Source organism: Acipenser ruthenus, chromosome 22, assembly GCF_902713425.1.
Source record: "Acipenser ruthenus chromosome 22, fAciRut3.2 maternal haplotype, whole genome shotgun sequence".
In the NCBI taxonomy this organism is placed as follows: domain Eukaryota; kingdom Metazoa; phylum Chordata; class Actinopteri; order Acipenseriformes; family Acipenseridae; genus Acipenser; species Acipenser ruthenus.
In genome coordinates, this window is record NC_081210.1 from 22,427,090 (window position 1) to 22,449,459 (window position 22,370).

The 22,370-nt window shown below is 35.9% G+C and overlaps 2 protein-coding genes across 2 annotated transcripts; one reads left to right on the forward strand and one right to left on the reverse strand.

Annotated features, from left to right (window-relative positions):
- Positions 1-2,937: 2,937 nt before the first annotated feature.
- On the reverse strand, positions 2,938-9,378 carry LOC131699451 (polycystin-2-like). The gene is made up of 6 exons (XM_058996153.1): positions 9,224-9,378; positions 8,722-8,820; positions 7,787-7,911; positions 5,081-5,198; positions 4,409-4,515; positions 2,938-4,061 (listed from the first exon to the last, which is right to left on the reverse strand). The coding sequence occupies exons 2-6, from the start codon at positions 8,815-8,817 to the stop codon at positions 3,992-3,994; spliced, it is 516 nt and encodes a 171-aa protein (XP_058852136.1). The 5' UTR covers positions 8,818-8,820; positions 9,224-9,378; the 3' UTR covers positions 2,938-3,991.
- Positions 9,379-16,327: 6,949 nt separating this feature from the next.
- Positions 16,328-22,230, forward strand: LOC117431172 (DAP3-binding cell death enhancer 1-like). Its single transcript, XM_058996154.1, is given in 13 exon segments — positions 16,328-16,595; positions 17,304-17,421; positions 17,734-17,857; positions 18,036-18,165; positions 18,301-18,459; positions 18,554-18,627; positions 18,727-18,820; positions 19,100-19,242; positions 19,392-19,545; positions 19,803-19,895; positions 20,236-20,247; positions 20,249-20,392; positions 20,946-22,230. Coding segments are annotated over 13 exon segments (1,542 nt in total). The 5' UTR covers positions 16,328-16,564; the 3' UTR covers positions 21,212-22,230.
- The last annotated feature ends 140 nt before the right edge of the window (positions 22,231-22,370 follow it).

The following is a 22,370-nucleotide window of genomic DNA, read 5'->3' on the forward strand; positions in this document are numbered from 1 at the left end:
AGCCAAGAATCATATTAATATATTAATAAAAGGGGGATCTGTTTATATGTACTTTAGGTCAACAGTCAATGCAGCTTTCCTTAAAATGAACATAGAGGGGTATATTCCATTAATCTAAAAGGCGGTGGATATTACTGTTTAAACATTCAATAAAGGGCACCAGGTATGAAAATCAAGCATCCAACTGCGCATGTTAGTCTCTGTAGTTCATTTGTGTTTGTAAACATACATACAGAACTGTAATTATTTAAGTAGTAGCAGTATTTAGATCTGCTGTTGTTTAGCTCAACTATGGGCAGCAGTGTGGAGTAGTGGTTAGGGCTCTGGACTCTTGACCGGAGGGTCGTGGGTTCAATTCCCGGTGGGAGACACTGCTGCTGTACCCTTGAGCAAGGTACTTTACCTAGATTGCTCCAGTAAAAACCCAACTGTTTAAATGGGTAACTGTATGTAAAAATAATGTGTTATCTTGTAACAATTGTAAGTCGTCCTGGATAAGGGCGTCTACTAAGAAATAAATAATAATAATAAGCTTACTAGACACATAAGAATAGACATTTTTGTGCAGCTGGTGTTTTTGGCTTCTCTGGCATAATAAAGACAAATATGTGTTATCTCCCCAAATGAACAAAAGCACACCAGCTTCAAATACAGTTTCTGTTTTATAGCCCTCTGAACACCATTGCCTAGAGACAGCATGGAGCAGGAATGGGCTAACTTCTCAAGTCCACACCATTAAAAAACCTAACTTGGTTTGCTTTCTGCCCCGACAATCAACATTGTTTGTCTCAGGGAAGGGAATTTAAACATTTAGAGTTGCAAAGAACTATCCATTATAGATATGAAGGGGGTTAACATGTACTCTAGTACACTCTCTATGGGGAAAAGTTATAGGAATTGAATTAAATTGTGTGCTTTTATCTGTGCCAAACCAATAAGTAAAACAGTTTGATCAATGAAAAAGTTAAATATGAAGGTGTTGAATTATTGGGAGGGAACTGTTCTTGGTACTAAGTTCAGCAGCCATAAAATCCCAAATAGTTGGTTAATATATTATTGTTTATCAACTGCCGATCTTTTCAAAAAGCATCTTAATATTACACAACTTATCCAACTGCTGAATAGTGTTAACTACAATGCTAAGTTATTTCTATCTCCTCTTCTCTCTTCTTGAAAATCATGTTGATGTCTGACATGTTGGGTCTTTGGCAAATCTTTAATAGCCTTTGTGACCTGAATATTGTCAGGATTTCAAAAGAGTTATTGTGTAATGATGAAAGCTTTTGAGACTCAGGTTCTGAGCAGAGCTATGTTATAGAGCTACAGTGGCTTAGTAGGCATCCTTGCCTCTTCCATTTAATTCCTTTCATTTACAACTCTTCTTTCCAACCAGCTCCTTAATATTGATCTTCAGTAGGGTCAATAAAATAATTGAGGAATTGGTTGTTCTGTAATGGAATGAAATGGAAGAGCCAAGGCACAAAATATTAAACATCTTTTAAACAGAGTTTTACAAAACTACTGGTCCAGTGGTTAAAGAAAAGGCTTGTAACCAGGAGGTCCCCGGTTCAAATCCCACCTCAGCCACTGACTCATTGTGTGCCCCTGAGCAAGTCACTTAACCTCCTTGTGCTCCGTCTTTCGGGCGAGACGTAATTGTAAGTGACTCTGCAGCTGATGCATAGTTCACACACCCTAGTCTCTGTAAGTCGCCTTGGATAAAGGTGTCTGCTAAATAAACAAATAATAATAAAAACAATGTTTTGGTTCATAATATTGTTAATACCCACTGTGACAAGTATCACCTGCTAAAAGGTGTTTTTAATTATAACAAGAGTCAAGTGTTAAGCTGGGGTTTGATAAGGTTCTACTGCTTGCCTTAGTAATCTATATACTGTAAGGCAGATCATTTGTTTACAGCTTGTGGTAAGCAGTGTTCTCCTTTCTTTCCTTTTTTACATATAGGTGTGAGCTACAGAAGGTTTACTATTCATGCCTATTTCCATAGCTAATGTATATTTTGTACTAAATATTTTACTGTAATCTTTTTCTGTCTTGCAATAGTAACACATCATTATCTGGGCAAGGCTATACTATACTACTCTTCATAATCAACTAACTATAAAAGCAGTAAATAAGAATAAGAATGTGTCTTCAGTGGCTCACCAAGAAAAAGAACTCTCATTCAGTCATGAAATCGGGGACCAAGTTATCTGCAGATTTCAGCAGTAATATCTATTTCTTATGTTACTCTGCACAGTATTTTATTTCTCTCATATTTGGTTACACGCTGAGCTGTAATGTGACTATGATTTGATAAAATACAAGACCATGCTTATTATATATATATATATTTTATTGTTATTCACAGTTGTAAATAATGTCAGTATAAATAGGTTGTTTGGTTTATTCTGCCTTCAAATGCCCTCACAGCCTTATTTGTATTATAATACTCCTCATAAGAAAGTTGACCCATGGAGCCTCTTCCTGTAGTCGATTAGTCTTAATTACCCTGCAGTAATACAGAAATGCATCTATTTAATAGATAAACAATATAACTTGTATTGAACTAGCACATATGAAAATTAAATAATAATTGTTTTAATGTATTTTAAAGATCTGGACTGACTTATCCATGAATGCAGCATCATCAGGGTCGTTATAGGGTGACATTTCCACCAAATCCAGCTTTAACAAATAGATTTGTAAGTAATTGTTTTGTATAATTCTCATTTAGAATTCCTTCAACTCCCTGGTATTAAAATGAATTGAAATTCTACATAAAGCTCATTTTTCCTGAAGTCTGAGGTTTAACACCTGCCATCCAAAATGCTCTGATCTTGGTCTGCTGCCGATAGAAACAAACAGGACTGATTTCAAATCATATTCACCTCCAAATATTAGATGGAAACAAGGGATATGACTAAATGTAAAATGTAATTCGGTTTAATTTTATTTGGAATAAATTATTTAACATGTACAGTTGCCACTCCAATTACAATTCAGTCAATTTCTGCCAATACAAAACATGTTCTTGCTTTTTGGCCAATTTTAATGCTGGACATGTTTTCTCTTGTTCTGTTCTAAGTTCTAGTTATAAAGGAGCTATTGGTTAGTCTGTGAGGCACAAATTCTCAATGGCCCTGCTACAGGTCATACTGTATTACATGACTCATACTAAAGGCCTGTGTACAGTAGCCGACAATGTCGACCTGAAACGCTTTTATTAGATTGCATTAGAGTTCAAAATCATGCTTTGGTCACCCATAATGATGTCAATACTGTATTTGTCCAAACTTCTGATATACCCAAACAAAACTATTTGTATTGAAAGAGATTTTATAACTTACAAAGTCCCAATCATCCTTTTTGTAACTTTCTGACGATGTTATCGATTCTAAAGAATTTAACTGTATAAGTAGTTTATTGTTCATGAATGTAATTTCATCAATCCGCTCTTCCAACTGTAAAACATGTTTCACCATCCTACACAAAAGCAAATAATAAAAACACCACATTTATAATGACTTTAATACAGACAATGGATGTAATTATACATTAAATGATGCTTTATATACAGGGATTCACATAACTGGTACATAGGTACGCATGCGAACCAATAAAGAAATGCGGACATCCATATTCTTTAAGAAACAAAGGTGTATCATCAGTATATTTAACAGGAATGCATTTTTTATAAAGGCAGCGAGGGTGCTCACGCTAGCAAGGTGAGCCATACCTGCCTAACTTTTCTCGGAGCTCTGTCAACTATCTCTGAGAGGGCTCCAATTTAACTACAGTCCCTCACTGCTAGCGCTATCACTAGCTGCTTCAAGTTTTTTATTAAAAAATGGAGTGTGATAGGTGGAACCACTCCAGTTCATAAGATCAATAACTTTCTTTTAACAGGCACTCGAAACAACCAATGATAGCTGGGATCTCTACTAAGCCGTCCATTCAGAGAAGAGGGATGCAGTTACGTGGAGTGGCATTAAGGAAGCTTGCTGAAGCTTTGCTTCCCAAACTGAGCAGTGGTGAGAGGAGGTGTCGATGTTTGAAAGCTGTAACATTTAAACGTGAGCTTTTAAAAATACATTTACTTAACCATTTTACTTAAAATAATATATTTTCCGCCCTCAGTTATATCCCTATATAAATAACATTGTGCCATCAAGCTAATGTGTTCAACAACAGTAATCAAGTGACAAAGTGTTTGGGTTTTTGCTGTTGAATCTCCAGGGCAGCAATATGATGGTAGGATATTTATTGTGCATTAACTATACTCAATCTACAATTCATGATGCTTTCACTATACTGTCCTCTTTTCCTATACAGTACTTTGCTATGCTTGGGTTACAGTAAATGAGTATAATAAGGAGGGAAACCCACCCTTCAGAGTGAAACTTACCGCTGATAGTCTTGCTTAGACACAAATTCAGGAGGTGACGGAAGATTCCCCTCTTCAACGTGTGTACTGTCTGTCCTTCTTCCATTGTCTTCCTTCAGGGCAGAGTGCTGTTGGGCCAGACCATACTTAAACAACATACACTTGTACCATAACAACAAAAAGACTGCGTGGATACAGTAGAAAGTCTACTCGCAGATGATTTAAAAACATACCGCAAGCACTTTTGCAGGTATCCAGATCTACCTTATAAAAGGGATATTAGTTAGCTGGGTTCTGTTTATTTTATTATTTTTATGATGAGCATTTTGTTTTGTTTGTTTTGGGAAATACAATAAACAATAAGTTGCATATAAAAATGCATTTCAATGTTACAATCATATCAAAAGAATGTATATTACAAATGTGCCAAAGCATGTATTTTTGTGACCAACAAAAAAAATGCGTTTTTCATTAAAAGCACTTTGTCCTTCCAAACAAAGTAGTATGGTAACACAGGCAGTAATAATGGTGTTACCTCAAACGGCACTCTGTACACCAACTTCTAGCAAATACTAGTCTACAACCCTGTTTCTGAATAGAAGTACTGGTGTGTACAAATCTGTCCAAGCATATCAGAGAAATACTGGGCAGTCACAGGAGAATGAAAATCTAATTAAATTACAAATTGTATACCTCTTGTTTTTCAAGTTCACTTGTCATAGTGTCAACCTCTTTCTTGCTCAATTTTCCATCTCTGTTTACATCATACTTCATTAAGATTTCTTTAGTTTCTTCTTCTGTATAGCCTTTCCTGTTGGAGTTTACAACATTTACCTTTAACTGTACATACCAATTTTGTTTTACATTTAATGTAAAAAACACAATTGATGTCTGATGTCTCTAACTGTCCATTAAAAACATATCCAATCCTAATTGTAAAACATCAGTTTACAAATATATAACAAACATGTGGAAATACGTTTTCTGTTAGAACATGTTATCTTCTGCAGTGAAAGGTTGCCAACTTTTCAAAGATTACCATTGTACCACCGGTTTTACCTTTGAATTTAGTCTGTGGAATACTGTTATTGCAGTATTGATGGAATGCAGTATAAATTATGTTGTATAAAAATACAGGCATGTCATGTTTAAGAACTGTTACCACATACAATATGATCAGAATGTGATCACAAAACACCCAATTAGACCTATGATGAATCATGAACCATAGTGGAATGCATTGTTCTAAACCAGGGGTGGCCAATGTTGGCCCTTCCACTCCTGGTCTTTGTTCCAACCCTGTTCAAAAATAGTTTCATTCAATCAATTAAACCTCCATCCTGACCCTGAAGTACCGGTAGTTAATTCTCATTTTACCAGTTAAACCTGGAGTGGCGTGGCCCTCCAGGACTGTGATTGGACATCCCTGTTCTAAACCCTTACTATGGAGTATTTCGAAGGACCAATTGGATACATTGCTCACTAGTACAATGGTTATATATGATGAGTTATTGCTAGTATTCAATAATCTAGCTAGTGGGTTACCCAGATTTTTTGCATCAATCGATTTTCACATGGAAAAAAAATTATATATATATATATATATATATATATATATATATATATATATATATATATATATATATATATATATATATATATATATATATATATATATATATATATATATATATATATATATATATATATATATATATACACACACACACACACATACATATACACACACAGTACTGTGCAAAAGTTTTAGCCAGGTGTGAAAAAATGCTGTAAAGTAAGAATGCTTTCAAAAATAGACATGTTAATAGATTATATTTATCAATTAACTAAATGCAGAGTGAACAGAAGAAAAATCTAAATCAAATCCATATTTGGTGTGACCACCCTTTGCCTTCAAAACAGCATCAATTCTTCTAGGTACACTTGCACAAAGTCAGGGATTTTGTAGGCATATAGTCAGGTGTAGGATTAAACAATTATACCAAACAGGTGCTAATGATCATCAATTCAATATGTAGGTTGAAACACAATCATTAACTGAAACAGAAACAGCTCTGTAGGAGAAATAAAACTGGGTGAGGAACAGCCAAACTCAGCTAACAAGGTGAGGTTGCTGAAGACAGTTTACTGTCAAAAGTCATACACCATGGCAAGACTGAGCACAGCAACAAGACACAAGGTAGTTATACTGCATCAGCAAGGTCTCTCCCAGGCAGAAATTTCAAGGCAGACAGGGGTTCCAGATGTGCTGTCCAAGCTCTTTTGAAGAAGCATAAAGAAACGGGCAACGTTGAGGACCGTAGACGCAGTGGTCGGCCAAGGAAACTTACTGCAGCAGATGAAAGACACATCAAGCTTACTTCCCTTCGCAATCGGAAGATGTCCAGCAGTGCCATCAGCTCAGAATTGGCAGAAAACAGTGGGACCCTGGTACACCCATCTACTGTCCGGAGAAGTCTGGTCAGAAGTGGCCTTCATGGAAGACTTGCGGCCAAAAAGCCATACCTCTGACGTGGAAACAAGGCCAAGTGACTCAACTATGCACGAAAACACAGGAACTGGGGTGCAGAAAAATGGCAGCAGGTGCTCTGGACTGATGAGTCAAAATTTGAAATATTTGGCTGTAGCAGAAGGCAGTTTGTTCGCCAAAGGGCTGGAGAGCGGTACACGAATGAGTGTCTGCAGGCAACAGTGAAGCATGGTGGAGGTTCCTTGCAAGTTTGGGGCTGCATTTCTGCAAATGGAGTTGGGGATTTGGTCAGAATTAATGGTCTCCTCAATGCTGAGAAGTACAGGCAGATACTTATCCATCATGCAATACCATCAGGGAGGCATCTGATTGGCCCCAAATTTATTCTGCAGCATGACAACGACCCCAAACATACAGCAAAAGTCATTAAGAACTATCTTCAGCGTAAAGAACAAGGCGTCCTGGAAGTGATGGTATGGCCCCCACAGCCCTGATCTCAACATAGAGTCTGTCTGGGATTACATTTAGAGAGAGAAGCAACTGAGGCTGCCTAAATCCACAGAGAACTGTGGTTAGTTCTCCAAGATGTTTGGGCCAACCTACCTGCCGAGTTCCTTCAAAAACTGTGTGCAAGTGTACCTAGAAGAATTAATGTTGTTTTGAAGGCAAAGGGTGGTCACACCAAATATTGATTTGATGTAGATTTTTCTTCTGTTCACTCACTTTGCATTTTGTTAATTGATAAATATAAACTATTAACATGTCTATTTTTGAAAACATTTCTTACTTTACAGCATTTTTTCATACATGCCTAAAACTTTTGCACAGTACTGTATATTAAAAAAAAACTAACCAATAGCAAAAGTCATTCCTTACATAGAGCTCCCGTTAGATTAAAAGCCTCTTACTTCAACATCTCCACCTGGAATTGTTTCACAGATATGATCCCCTCTGTGTCCTTTATGCTTTCAGTGGTGGTTTCCACCAACTTCTTCTTCTTAAGCCGTAGTTTAACAAGGGCTGCATTGCAAGTCTGAAACATAAGAACATCATTAATATCTGTTTTTAAAAACATTCAAAATGTTTATATTCAATTACTTAAGTACTGTGACAACTCTGGCGCTGTTGGACAGTGTCAGTCTTATTCAGGACTTTTAGCCCCGTCCTCTAGTGTAAAAGAAGATGTCAATCGTAGTATTTGTAGTTTAAACAGGTCGGTGCCTGTATCTTTATTCACAAAACTTTAACAAAACAGCAAACAAACAAAACAAAAGCCTAGCTCCATCTTGGAGTTACTAACTAAACCGTGATGGTTCACTATCTAACAACCGGGCAGCTAAGCTGCTTACCGGCTTCTTCAAAAACAAAAAAAACTCTTATATGGATTCAATATATATAATGGTTACCTCTATAGACATTTCCAGGAGGACCTTTCAACACCTCAGCTTCTGTCTAGCACCCAACGAGAGAGACCTGAACAGGGATTTTAGCCCTGCTTAAATATCAACCTTTTAATACAGGTGAAACCAATTACTCAACCCTGAGTAATTGCAGACTGGCCCATTCTAGTCCAGGTATTCTGGGAAATGTAGTTCGGCTGGTCGGCTTAGACCATCAGGACTACATTTTCCTTCCACAATTTCTTACATAGGATACAGGCTGTGCCTTATACGCGGCCCTATATATCTTCCTTCGATGACAGTGCCATGCACTTTGTTACAGTACTTAAATGTTTTAATTTGATCATATAAACCTGTTAATTTGATGTGGATTTAAAAAACAAATCAGCAGCAGAATATTTACATACGAAATGTATTTAAATTAGTTAACAAAACTTACTTACCTTCTTAATGAAATCACTCACTTCATAATCTGTCATCTGGAGTGACTGATCACATTTAATTTCTGCATATGTATCATTAATAATAGCCAGAAACATGTTCTACAAAGAAGGAAAATTAGGTTATAAAATGTAACTCAATATCAGTGGAGCATTATTTTAATCTTAAGGCGATTTATTTAATTTTTTAATATTTTTTTAAGGCTGCAGCATTAAAGAATTCCTAACAAATTACAAATGTGTTTTTTTTTGCCTCACAACCGAAAAACATGAACAAAATGTAAGATATTGTGGGCCATTCGGGAAAAGAAAACTTCTCCTACTGATTTCTGACTTCCCTGAAAAAAATAACCCTGTAATTCTTATCCTCATCACAAATCATCTCAGAATAATTTAAACACTTTCATCAATGCCACCTTGGCTGCCTACAGGGGCCCTGCACCATACTGACAGTGCTGTGACAGATTCATCCAACCCCTTGTAAAAAAACAAAGAAAAGAATTACCAAAAGCACAAAGAATACAAAGAACACAAATGTTGTGAAATAAATTGGCCCCAGAATCCTGTTTGCTTGCTCAAGCTCATTGAAGTTGATTTCTCCAAGAATAACTAGAAACTGTGTAAAGCTAAAAACAAATAAAAAAAGAAGAAAAAAGTAACAATTAATGACCTTAGTAATAAACACAAGCACAGTATTGGATAACCTGGCTTGATTATATAATAGAACACAGCAGTACCTGGACTATAGGTGTTATAATCTACAATTACTGATAGATTCTATAAAACGTATTTCAGACATTCCAAACCAGACAATGATCCAGAAATATCAAGGCCTTTTCACCAATGGCTAGTTTCACAGACTATGTACATTAGTACAAGATTAGTGCTAATTATCTAATAGGGGTCTGTGAAGCCATCCTTTAGTGAAACCGTCTCTTAAAGCCCAAGTTAATCTATCCCAAATTGCCTCACTGCATAACAGTGATTTTATAAGTAAAACTGAGTAGAACAGTTATCAGCATTTTAAATCAAGATGCTGCTATGGGTAAATAAAACTACCAAATGTGCAATTTTAGTTCTGTATGCAATTAGCTATTTAAGAAAAAAAGAGGATAGACCAAATAATTTGTTACATACACGCAATTTTTAAAACTAGAAAAGCTGTCCACTTGGCAGCCGAACAGGAGGTACCCCAACTGTGCATAAGCAAAGAAGACTATGAAAAACATGATCGCAAAGCCGATGATGTCTTTAGCACAGTGGGACAAAGTAGAAGAGAGGGTACTCATTGTCCTGTTAAAACTTATATATTTGAATACCTGAAACAAAACAAATGGGTTCAGTTAGCAATTAGCATACTTTAGTATAAAATGATTCTTTCCATAATCAGCTATTAACTAATGTAGCATTAAATAAATATAGAGTGATCAATATATATTAGATGCATGTTTGACATTCTTTAAATAATAATTATTTTAACAATTATGAATATGACACGTTTGTGTATCATTGCAGAAGTATTTTCTATCAGATTCAGACAGCTAGACATTTGTGAAATTGGCAATTTTCAAATACATACTAAGGTTGTTTCAAATGTTTCCATATGTGAATACTGTATAACTGAAAGTTAGGTAGTTAAAACCAGTTCACAGCAAGCTTACATGAACTTATCAAATGCTACATAACTTACCACAAGCTAATCATGCTTAATATTGTTCACAAATCTTGCTGTCTTGTAACTAAAGTCAAACATACTTTTAGTATAAAATGTAACTCATGCAGTAATCACCTTCACCCAGGATATGAAAACATTGACAGCAATCATGTTATTGTACTGTGTCTGCCAGAAGGCTAGAAAATGAAAATTGGGGTACTTGTGTGGATTCTTGAGCAGGCGATAAAGCAAGCTTTCAACATTCATAGTGCGATAAACGTTGAAAAAGATAGCCATCAAAGATAGCTAAGGAAAAAAATACAGAAGATAGATTTAGTGGCACATAAGACATGGAAGGCTTTATTAACGGATATATGATGAAATGTCGTAAACGCAAATGTAAATAGCAAAGTGCTTTACATTTGCGCAGGATTGTGCCCTCCCTTCATGTTTTGATTCTGAAGCGTGTTTGAGCTGGGCACTGGCATAATTCCAGTGCCAACCAATGAAGAAAAAGTAGGAGACATAGTATTACATAGTATTAGAAATAAATCATGTCTCTCTAATAGTTTTAAGGAAATCACCAAAGTAGCACTGTGCAGGAAGTATGACATAGGCCAAATGGCTTCATACATTTTAGGGCTTCTCCTGAAAGTTATGCCACTGGCACTAACGCAAATGGAAAGGGACGTGGCAGAGCATTTCACCAAAATCACATTACAGAGCAGTTTACTCCAGTTTGCTCTGTGTTTTTCCAGGGGAAAACCATCATCAAAATTGGACCCATAATGTTTTGTTCTCTTTTAAAAAAAAATCAAGTATATTACAAACTAGAGTAAGAAAAAAATGACCTTTGGGTATCTACTACAGCAATACAGTGGGCCTCCGAAGTAAATACTTTTAGTATTGATATTTATATATATATGACCATAATTTAGATATTTTATTTAACATCATGTAATCTGAGAAACTACAAAATTATATGGCAAGTCTACTGGAAGTCATAATAGTAGTACAGTATTCCATGTTAGATTTTGAAATGTCACATTTTTCAATTTTTGTCAGTTTTTCGTTAAGTATATGGAAAAAAACTACAAAGTATGTTAAGTATGTTAAGGTAACTTTATTAAGCAGGTTTCATTCAACTTTATGAAGCAAAATTTGTTCATTTTATATGGTGATGCAAAACCTTTGGCCATAGCTGTATGTTTCTTTAGATAATGGTAACTCAAAAGCAACTACATATACTATAGAATCATACACTAAAGAACTATTTATGTAACAAATAAAACTCAGTAAAAACTCTTCTTTTTATGACAAATCAAATAGGTTTTAAGATTCATTACATTAAATAATGATGAATATAAGAAAATGCATTAATTCTTTCTGGTTTTCAACTTTTATACTTTATAGAGATCAACTGAAGCACTGAAATATTTTTGGCAGAATAAGATGTTTTGTATTTATGACTCCTTGCTTCACTTTATCAAACGGTTATTCAACTAATAGTTTTTTATATCATACTGTATATACTTACCACAACTAAAAGCACATCTACGCAGTTCCAACCATTTTTGAAGTAGTTCCATTTTGTTTTATAGATGTCAATACATTCTTGGATGAAAAAGGCAAAAATGAACAGAATGAATAAAACCTCGCACGACGCAAGGAAGTAATCATATTTAGAGATGTAACGGAGAAGCTTCACTGAGTAAAACTCCCAAGATGTAAGGACCCCTCCAGTGGCTGGAGTCTCCGCCACTAATCTAGAAAAAAAGATGCAGATTCACAGGACTCAACAATGACAAGCTTTAGCAAATTAGTTTAGAACAGGATGAATAGTTAAATCTTTTTCAAATTTGAAAGCTTTCAACTATGGTTCATTTCAACACTGCTGCCCTTTACTCTCAATTCATTTTCTTTCCCCCATAGGTGATTAATTGACCCCTTTAACATCTAAAATACAAAGCAACTGCAGTGAAAAGAGGAGAGTTTAAAGGTTTAAGGTATATAGATCCACCTAAATATGCAGCAATGTGCAGCTTGAATCAGATTAGATCAACAGGATCTGCATATACTGTAAACAGGGCAACTATTGAGAATGTTTTGTCTAGACATTTGATATCATAACTCTTTTCTTTTGGTATAACAAAAGATATAATGATTTAGCTTACGTACCATACATTTCTGTTTCAAGTACTTACCTGACCACACAAAAAAGGTTAAGGTTAGCATTGTAAACAGAGAAGTCAACAAAGACTGCTCTTGTTGCTCTGGACAGCCACAGGTTGTCTTTGAGATGTTTAATCAATTTGGCACTCCTGCTCTTTGTGCTACCAAGGTCCATGTAAAACCCTCCACTGCTGTAGGTAGCTATCATACCCCAATGGCTTTCCGGAAAAGATCTGGGAGCCGTATATTCCCAGCTGAGTGGGTTTAAAAAACAAGTGTCATTGATGTTCTAAAGAATACAAACACTTATTAACAGTGTATCTAGTCCTCCCAAATGTGAACCAAGTTTTGAGGAGCTTTTTATGCTTAAATAGTGTTCTTTTTATGGCTAAATGCATTTAGACTTTGACTTTAAACTTCAACATCATATAGATGTAGAGGGTATCTGGGGGTTATGTTGACCGTACAAGTTACTTGTTTACACTTGTGCCTCTTGAGTTGATTTTATTAAAAGATTTAGCTAGTGGTGGTGTTAATTACATCCCCAGTAATACTCACGCTGTCCCATTCTTCGGTCCAAAAGATGATTTATCTTCTTCTTCAGACAAGTATGAATCAAAACATTGAGTTATTGAGACAAAACTAGAATGCAAAGGACAGGATTTATTAACCACTTTGACTTGTCGAATGCGTGGAACTCCCAACAGCACATTTTCATAATATATATGGCTTTCATTTGTAGGTAGGCTCTTGTTGTTGTACCATGAATCCCAGTAGAGGCCATCCAGTAAAGGTCCTTCAAAATACTAAACGTCATTTTAAAAAGAAAAGAACAATTTGAAATGAACTTGAAATTAAATAACTGCCCTTTTAATAACTGTGGTAAACTATGGTTAAAGCATAAGAAAGTGTAGTAAAGCCGAGTGAAAGGACGGTAAAGCATAAGCAAGCAGGGTAAATTTATTTATTTATTGTAAATACTGTACTAACAAAAGGTGACCTTAATACTTTAATAGGGTCAACACTATGAAGAAATGCTGCAATCAATATTCTCTAATCTACTGTTTCTGTTTTACCATGAATGTAACACTATTACCTAAACAACTTGAAATGCCTATAATATCTTAATCATATCTACATGTCTATTTCTTACCGTCCAAATGTCTTCCATGCTTCCCAATGATTTATAGTTGCTTGTATCCTTTTCTGAAAGACTACTTTCCAAGAACAACTTGGACATGACTTTGGTGTGGTAGTACATGTCAGTGCTTATCTGACCAAATGTTACTGCAACCAAACGCAAAATGTTAATGTATTGAGCACCACCTGGTGGTTGATTAATATATTTTGACAGACAACAACATAGCACATCTTAAAAATAAATCTATTTTTCATAGACCATAAAAAAAAAAAAAATATTAAATCATGCTTTATTTCAGGGTACTCGTTTATAAATGTAACAACTAGGCTACTCCCTGACCCTTTGTAATGTTTGAATCATTCTAAATGGTCTTGAGTTCAGATAAAATTATGTTTTTTATTGTTTTTTTTCTATTTCTCAATCTGGCAGACCTGTGTAATTTTGCTTTGTCCTTTCTCTTGTCACCCCCTCTACTTCACTGTAAAGAACAGAAGTGGGTTTAGCCATTTATATCTAACAAATCTCATTAAGAAATAGCCTGGGATATGGACCAAGAACCTTGATCATCCTTCACACCCCAGTTATAAAACATTTAATCAAACTCAACCCATTTATAAAAGAGAGACATATCCTTACAGTCCCTGAACTCTCGATAACAATTACACTCCCAAAGAATGTCCTAACCAAGTTTCAACAAAACCGGATAAGCGGTTAGATTAATGTAAAACTCTAAAGTGTGCCCTCATATCCTGGTAGTTGATGATGTATGGTAGACCATTTAGTAAATTAACACTTTGATTTCTCAAACAGATTACTTACATATGCAGATATCTATAAGGAAGATAATGTAGATAAGTAAATCCTGTAATGTTGTTTTTATCCGCAGGTCTCTGCTACTAGATTTTTGTGCCTGTATAGCTAATAAATAAATAAATAAATAAATAAATAAATAAAAATAATAATAATAATAATTAATAGCAATTAAGGTGCTTTACAGGAACCTCTTTTAATACAGTAATGTTTTAAATATGCCATATGCTAAATTATTACATTACTTCCATAGACTCCCTATAGCTGTTTATATATGTAAACTTATTTTTTTTATATATAGATGTAGTGTAATGTAATATAGATTTTAACATGTTTTCGTGTAATAAAAAAAAGTATTTGAATATGGAATTATAATTTCGTTTTTAGCCCGTAAATTATTCAAACATAGTTTTAACATATAGGCATATACCGTACAAAAGATATATTGTAAGTAAGAATACATTTCAGTTAATATTTGATACTACTGGCAAATTTTTCATTTCGAAACGTTTTGTACAACTGATACAATCATGTAAAGTAAAAGAAAAACACAACCTATTTGTGAACATTATGGAGAGCACGAAAATAAATAGTTGTTATGTCTACCATTTAAAGCCAACAACCCGTAATAAATATAAACTTGTATTTAGGTTTTTTGTACGGTACTTTTTTCAGTTGACTCGCTGCTGCTTTTCTTCGATGCTTGTCTTTTCTTGTTCCTACTAGAAGGTTCATCAGCATTTCCTAAGGAGTACATTTTTTAAAATAAAATTTAAAAATCTGAAGTGTACACGTGTTTGCTATTTTAAAGATGTATTTCTTCTTTTTCCGAGGTTGTTTTGAAATAACTCGATTTCACGTTTTCAAATTGAAACGCACCAAAGCGCGTTCCTAAATGTTCCACGTAGAGCGCGCGCAATGGTGCTGAGCGCGTTCAAAAGGCAGAGCGCCCCAAGGAATTACGTGGCTTTTTCCATTGAACGATGTGCATTTCTTGTGTATGGCAAGCCGTTTTAACATTTAATCCTCAATTGCTGATATCAACAATTTTAACACTGATATCAGTAATGTATTGCTGCTATCAGCAATTCCATTTTTGATATCAACAATGTTCACTGTTATATTTTTATATCAAAAATAGAATTGTTGATTCGGAAATACAATTGTGGATATCAAAAATAGAATTGCTGATATCAGCAATACATTACTGATATCAGTATTAAAATTGCATCATCATCATCACAATATACCACGCTTAAATGAATCTACAGGTGTCGCCTGTCCCTTTTAAATTAGGTTTTAGCTGCGCTACGTGACATTATTTGCCTGAGTGGAAACAAGGGATTTATTACCTCGAATGTCGACCTTTCCATTGGAAAATGTGATTTAAACTAAAGGAGACATCGCTGTATCGAGGAACAATGTTCTCAACATAATTACCTATCCTTACACAGGGCACTCACTACTATTCTCGTTTACTGGCGCTACTACCATGTCCTTTGCTCACAAAGCTATTGCAATAGAAGCATTATACAGCTGAATGTCTGTAAAATCCTCCATAAACTCATGAAGAAACATCACATGAGCCATCCTGCTTGGCATTTTGAAACTGCTTGCTCCTAACACTAGACCGTTCAAGAACTGCTAACATTACGGGACGCCACTAGAGAGCGCTCTCTGCACGCACTCCAGGTTTTATTATGCACTATATCTACAGCTGGGTGGCAGCAGAAATCACAAGGAATGAATAACTGCTTCCCGTGTTCGCCATGTTGGCTCCACTGTATCTATTGATTACTTTACGATACCGAACTTGTTTGAAACACAATGGAGTCAGTTTCGGAATCGCTTTGAACTCCTTGGCGCATGTCGGGAAAATCTCGTGACTACTTCAAGCATTTCTGGAGCAAGTCACAGAGAAAGGGCTTCCCCTTATGATGTAAACAAAATGGATACGGGCTGAGTGTGTTTGCAGGCGTTTTATTTTCGAATAATTCGTTTAAATATATGTATATAAAGGTACAGACCTCAGTATTTTCAGAAAACAATAGGCGGGATAGCACAGCGCGATGTGGAGGATCAATGGCATTGTGGGGAGAGGTAAGCGATTACTGTTTATTAACTTTACCGGCCTTATTATTATTATTATTATTATTATTATTAAATTAAAAATATATAATATTACCAATATACCATTTCTTAATTGGAGTTCGAATTCCATGTGTTGCATATATATATCTATATATATATATATATATATATATATATATATAGATATAGATATAGATATAGACATACATACATATATAGACATACATACGTACACGCACACGCACATACACTTCGAGTATACACCAGAATCTTCCAGCAACTTCCAGTGTTGTTAAACTTGTGTGTTGCAGCGCTAGTGTCCCTCCACGAAGAATTTGGATAGGGAACAAAAATAAACAATGGAAGCAACTTTTTTTGACAGCTGTTGAATAATTATATAATAATATAATAAGGCACACATTATATGAAAATCATTTTAAAAATACGTTTGCACGAAACAAATATGAATATACTGGACTTAATATAACTGATTTCCAGGTAATCATTTCCTTATTACTTAGGGATGTCTTTAACAGATTAAGATCGTCCACATCATACTAAATTGCATTTGTAGATGCATGTTTAATTTTTTACAAAACCCTTGGTATTTGAAGGCTTTCATGAAGAACCTTTTATATATATTTTTTGCTTTATAATAAGTGTTATCGATTAGGCAGTTGGTGGAATAAAGTGTTTCTATTGTGCCCACTTTGTCAGTTCTGCACCGCTGTCATGTGACGAGTCCTCTGCGCCTCACCCAGGGACACCATGTGGAGGATGATGTGTTGAACTCCTCTTCACTGCTGTCTACCAGCCTCCATCCCACTGAGAGCAGGTCCGTCTGTTTGTATCAGCAGGTTGGGTGGTATTGAATCGGTGTAGTAAATTAAAACAGGTACTAAAGGTTCAGCATCTGTTAGAACAGTATATTATAAAAGTTAAGGTTAATGAATATTGATAATGGCAAAAGTCACTGATTTACGCAATAGCTCTTAAAAATATATTTTTTTTTTTGGAAATTAAAGTCATGTGGTAAAAAATAAGTTCATATTTAACAGGAGTGCACAAATCAGATCTTCAAGTCCAGTGTAGTTTCAGTTCCCTGCCAGTAATATGTTTTTCCTCTCTTTCTCATCTGTTTCTGCAGCAGCTCGTTCAGTTCTTCTGGCTCACACAATGGAGAGAATGGGGACCAGCAGCAGAAGGAGAAGACTTTTCACTATTACTCTGCAGGCCTCCCGCGCTTCACTGCTTTGGACGCTGTGGGATGGGTAAGCATGGTTTAGTTTTTATTTGAGTTAATTTGCATTTCATTGATTTTTTCACTCAAGACAGTTTGAATAGAAGGGAATTACAGTGTACAGGTCCTGTATGTGTAGAATGATAAATTGAGTTGTTGTTAGTCATGGTGTGTCCTCTAATCATTGAGTTGTGCTTCTTGTTGTCCAGGGGGCAGCAGCAGTGTTGTTTCTGCAGCTCTCTAGACGTGTTCACTCCCATCTCTCTAACTGCGATCAGAGCCATCTTAGGGAGCCAACGCAGATTTACAGATGTGGATACAGGGTCTTTGTTGATTTGTGTGAGTAAAACTTCCACTGTGCCATTCATTCTGTAATAAAAGATTTGCCATCACATTTGCAGTGGGGAGATTATTCAATTTTACTGAGCCAAATCCAGTGAATCAGCATGTGTTGTGTTTTTTTGTTTTTTTTAGTGACCCGTCAGGATGTTTTGCCTAGAAGGGTGAATGTGAATTGCCTGAGAAGTTTGGAAAATCAAGGTACAAGCTCTGGGGAATCCTCCAGCTTTACAGATAGTTCCACTTCCTCCACCACCCAGGAAAGTGCATTTAACCATGATGATCTAGATACAGGTAAGGATTTTCATATAATAGATAAACATTTATTCATGGAAACTAGAGAACTGTATGAGACTGAAAGTGATACACTGTCTTGTGTGTGTTTTAGACAAGGTTCTGGCTGCAGACAGTACAGACCACGAAGAAGGTGGACTTCAAGAGAACCAAACAGAAAATAAAAAGGTAACTTTAGTGCTTAAAGTTTCCTTGACAGATATCTGGAAGCGTGTAGTTCACTTAAAATGTCACATATAAATGCATGTTTTTTTGTTTTTTTTTAAGGAAAGTTTCACACTCGAAGATAAACTAACCTGGGCAATGAAGAACCTGCAGTCTGTCACAGACTCAAGCATTCCTGCCATTTTAAACATTATTGGTAAGGAGTTCCAGATGTCTAAATATCTTAATTTGAATAACTTGGGTCTATTTTTTAACAATCTAACCAGCAATAGGTCTGAATACTGCAACTGTTTATGTCTCCATGGGGTGACATAAACAAAACAGTGGAAAGAAGTTCACAATAAAACCAATTTTGAAGGTTTGAGTCTTTGTATTGTGTGAAAGATTTTTTTTTTATTTTCAGTAAATAAAATGCATTTTATGTGTGGCATATATATTTTCCAAACCTTGAAAATAAAAATGTATTTTGCTGCAGGTATTGAGCATACCAAAGCAGAGGACTACCGGACTGCATTCTCCTGTTTCAGTATGGCTGCCAGTCAAGGATACTGCAAGGCACAGTTCAACCTGGGAGTGTGTTATGAAAAGGGAAGTGGGGTTGTGAAGAACATGGAAAAGGTATGATTGCAGAGCTGCTATTGAATACTGAGCAATATATATGATAACAGAAGTATAAATAAGGAATGGAACAGGAAGCTGGAGTTGAATCTAAATGATGTATTGCATCTTGCTGTAGAAATCATTTACAGGTGTTGTTTCTTCCATAGGCTGCTCTGTGTTACAAACAGGCTGCTACTGCAGGACACAGCCAGGCACAATACCGATACGCTAAGTACATCCTGCACAGTAAAGCAACAGGGGATGCCACGGATACTCGGAGAACCATTGGGCTGATAATGAGACCAAGTGCATTTGTTTCTCGTAGGTAACATACACACACTTCTGCACCAGTTATGACCAGAGATAACCTAGGTCTGCTGAAAATATCTTCACTCCAGCAGAAACTGCCAATTGTGCTAAGTTGGTGAAACCTCAAGCTTCATAAGTGAAAAAGTAGTGCATCAACCCACTGCCCCACCTCACCTGTGGTTTACAGAGTCCGCAGTACTTGTATATTAAGTGCTATGTTATTGTGAAACTGCATTTTCATGGAAGAATGTTTTACTTGTGTTGTGCAGGCTCAGGCATACCTAGGAGTGCTGTTTACTCGGGAGCCCTACAGAGACGAGAAAAAAGCTGTCCTATACCTGAAGATGGCGGCACAGAACGGGGTGAGTGGTTGTTCATTTTGTACCAGAAAAACTGGGCCAGTATAGTTTACAGTGATACCAGCCAGAAGAATGTATGACATGACTTGTGTGCCTCTCATGCAAATGTATAGGTTATGCAGGGATAGAAAGAACTATTGCACAGCAGTTTCACCTATCCAAGTTTTACTGCGAGCTTGATTAGCCACAGCGTATAGGTAACAAACTCAGGTGTGTCTTAGACTCCTAGTAAAACCAGGAATGGATCAAACTGCTATACAATGGGAGTCTTATTTCCAACCCTGTTATGTATGCCTATAAATATTAAATAACGATTATGCCTACTCATTTTATTTTATTGCAGGACTCCCAGAGTCAGTTTAATTTGGGCCAGTGTTATGAGAGAGGCTTTGGAGTACGTCAGTGCTACTGGACTGCGATAGAGCACTACCGGCAGGCTGCTAAAGCAGGGAATGGCAAGGCTCGGACTCTGACTAGCCTCTACTGCCAGGGAATAGAAGGTGAGGCAGCAAGGAAGTTAAATGCTAGAAATGATGTATTTTGAGGTTCTTTCTTCACAGATAATTTTTCGTCCCGTCTATTCCTTTTACAGTTTCATTACAGTACACTGAAGACACTAGCTGAAATGTTTGTCTACTTGACTTCGTTTCTTACAGTTTTACCTTTATATTTGGATTTAACATTTTGAAGGATGGTTTTTCTCTTTTCCAAGAAATGGTAGACTGTTTTGGAGTACATTTTAAAACTGAACACTGTCAAAGTGAACAATAAAACAAAACCTCCCTTTAATTATTAAATATGTAAAATATTATTTATATACTATCTTAGTTAAGTACCAGTTTGCTATAATGCCTTCATCGCTTTAAGCTGCAAAGGCAATATTATAGGCAAAATTTAGCTGGTACTTAAATAGATTCACAAATAGGTTTTTCTGTTAAAGAAAAGGTTTACTTTAAAGCAAGCCTGTTTTGAATGTCTACTAAGATTTGTTATAACTCATATTTAAACTCACAAGCATCTTTCCAGTTACACTTTTTTTTTTTCTTATTTCAGAGGACGTGGTTCTAAGATCAATCAGATCCTCGCCTTGCATCTCTGCAGTGGATCGGTTGTGGCTTGGATCAGAAAGACCCTCCGAACCAGCAGACCTCCCAATCCCAAACAACCTCGGTCAAGTTCTGACCCACTCTTGGAGCACCGGAAGCATCTGCACGATGCCTGTTAGCTATTCTAGAACAAGCTTTGTCCAAGAGCCACGAAACAATAAACTCTTTTCACCCAAACCTGCTTCCTGCGTGTGGACGATGGGGGCAGGATAGGGTGTCAAAAACATGTTCTTGACATAAGAAAACCTGTATAGTTCAGAAATCTGTTTCAGATGGACACCTTTTTTATGAGTCAGATGCAAAGCTTCTGCAGTAAAGGAATTCCGTCCTGCCATCTGGCTGTTATTCCTTAATTGTTGGGGATAATTACTACTTTTTTGTCAGGTGGGTTCATTTTTAACAAAAATGGCATAATAAAGATAGGACTGATTGCAATGTGCCTTTTTTATGTAGCACATAATGTCAACTGGTTTAAATGCATCTCTACCCATCTGAAGGGGTATAATGTCCATTTTTATCAACATGACAAAAATATTGAATCTTTCGTCATGGATCTTTGTAGGGACGTCCAACAGATTAAGGGTGAAACTGTATGTTTATTTATTTTTTCCCCGTTTTGAAACCGTTGTTTTATCCAGAGTAGGTAGATGGACTGGTGTATTCAAAACTGTATTCAGGTTTGTTTGTGTTATGTACAACCAAGCACATGGTTTTGGAGATTCATTGTTTAAAAAAAAAAAAAAAAAAAAAAGCACTTAAACTAAATCTCTACCATTGGGCCTTACATGTGTTCATGTGCTTGAATAGGTCTGTATTGTTTTGGGTCTGTGTTAGAGAGATGGATGTGATTTCTATTATACATAAGTCACAGTAATGTCTGTGCCAAAGGACAGTAATGGGAAGAAAAGAAAAAAGATATGCTAACGCTATTCTGGGTTTGGAAATATGCACAAGCGTCAAATGAAAACATACTACAAAATTGCTTTTGAAGCAATTTATTTGTGCAGGCTTGTGCCAGACTGAGAGTGCATATCTAATGTATGTGTTTTGGATTCCTTGGTGGGTATTTTAACACTGCTTCTTTTGGCCTTGGTACTGTAAGAACCTGGGAAATGGTAAAATGACTATACAAGAATTTATTTTGCAAAAAATATATATGTATGTAATAATGGAGTGAAATATTTTGATGCAACACCATCAATAAATATATATATTTTTTTCCTATTGTATAACTGGTGTTTTATTTAATACTTTATTTACCATAAGGATTGTTTTGGCTGCAACGGTATTATTTTGACACATTTTTTTTCCCAGGACAAGGCACGCCGGTTGAGAATTCTCGAAGTTTGTAAACTTTCTTTTAGCGCTGGTA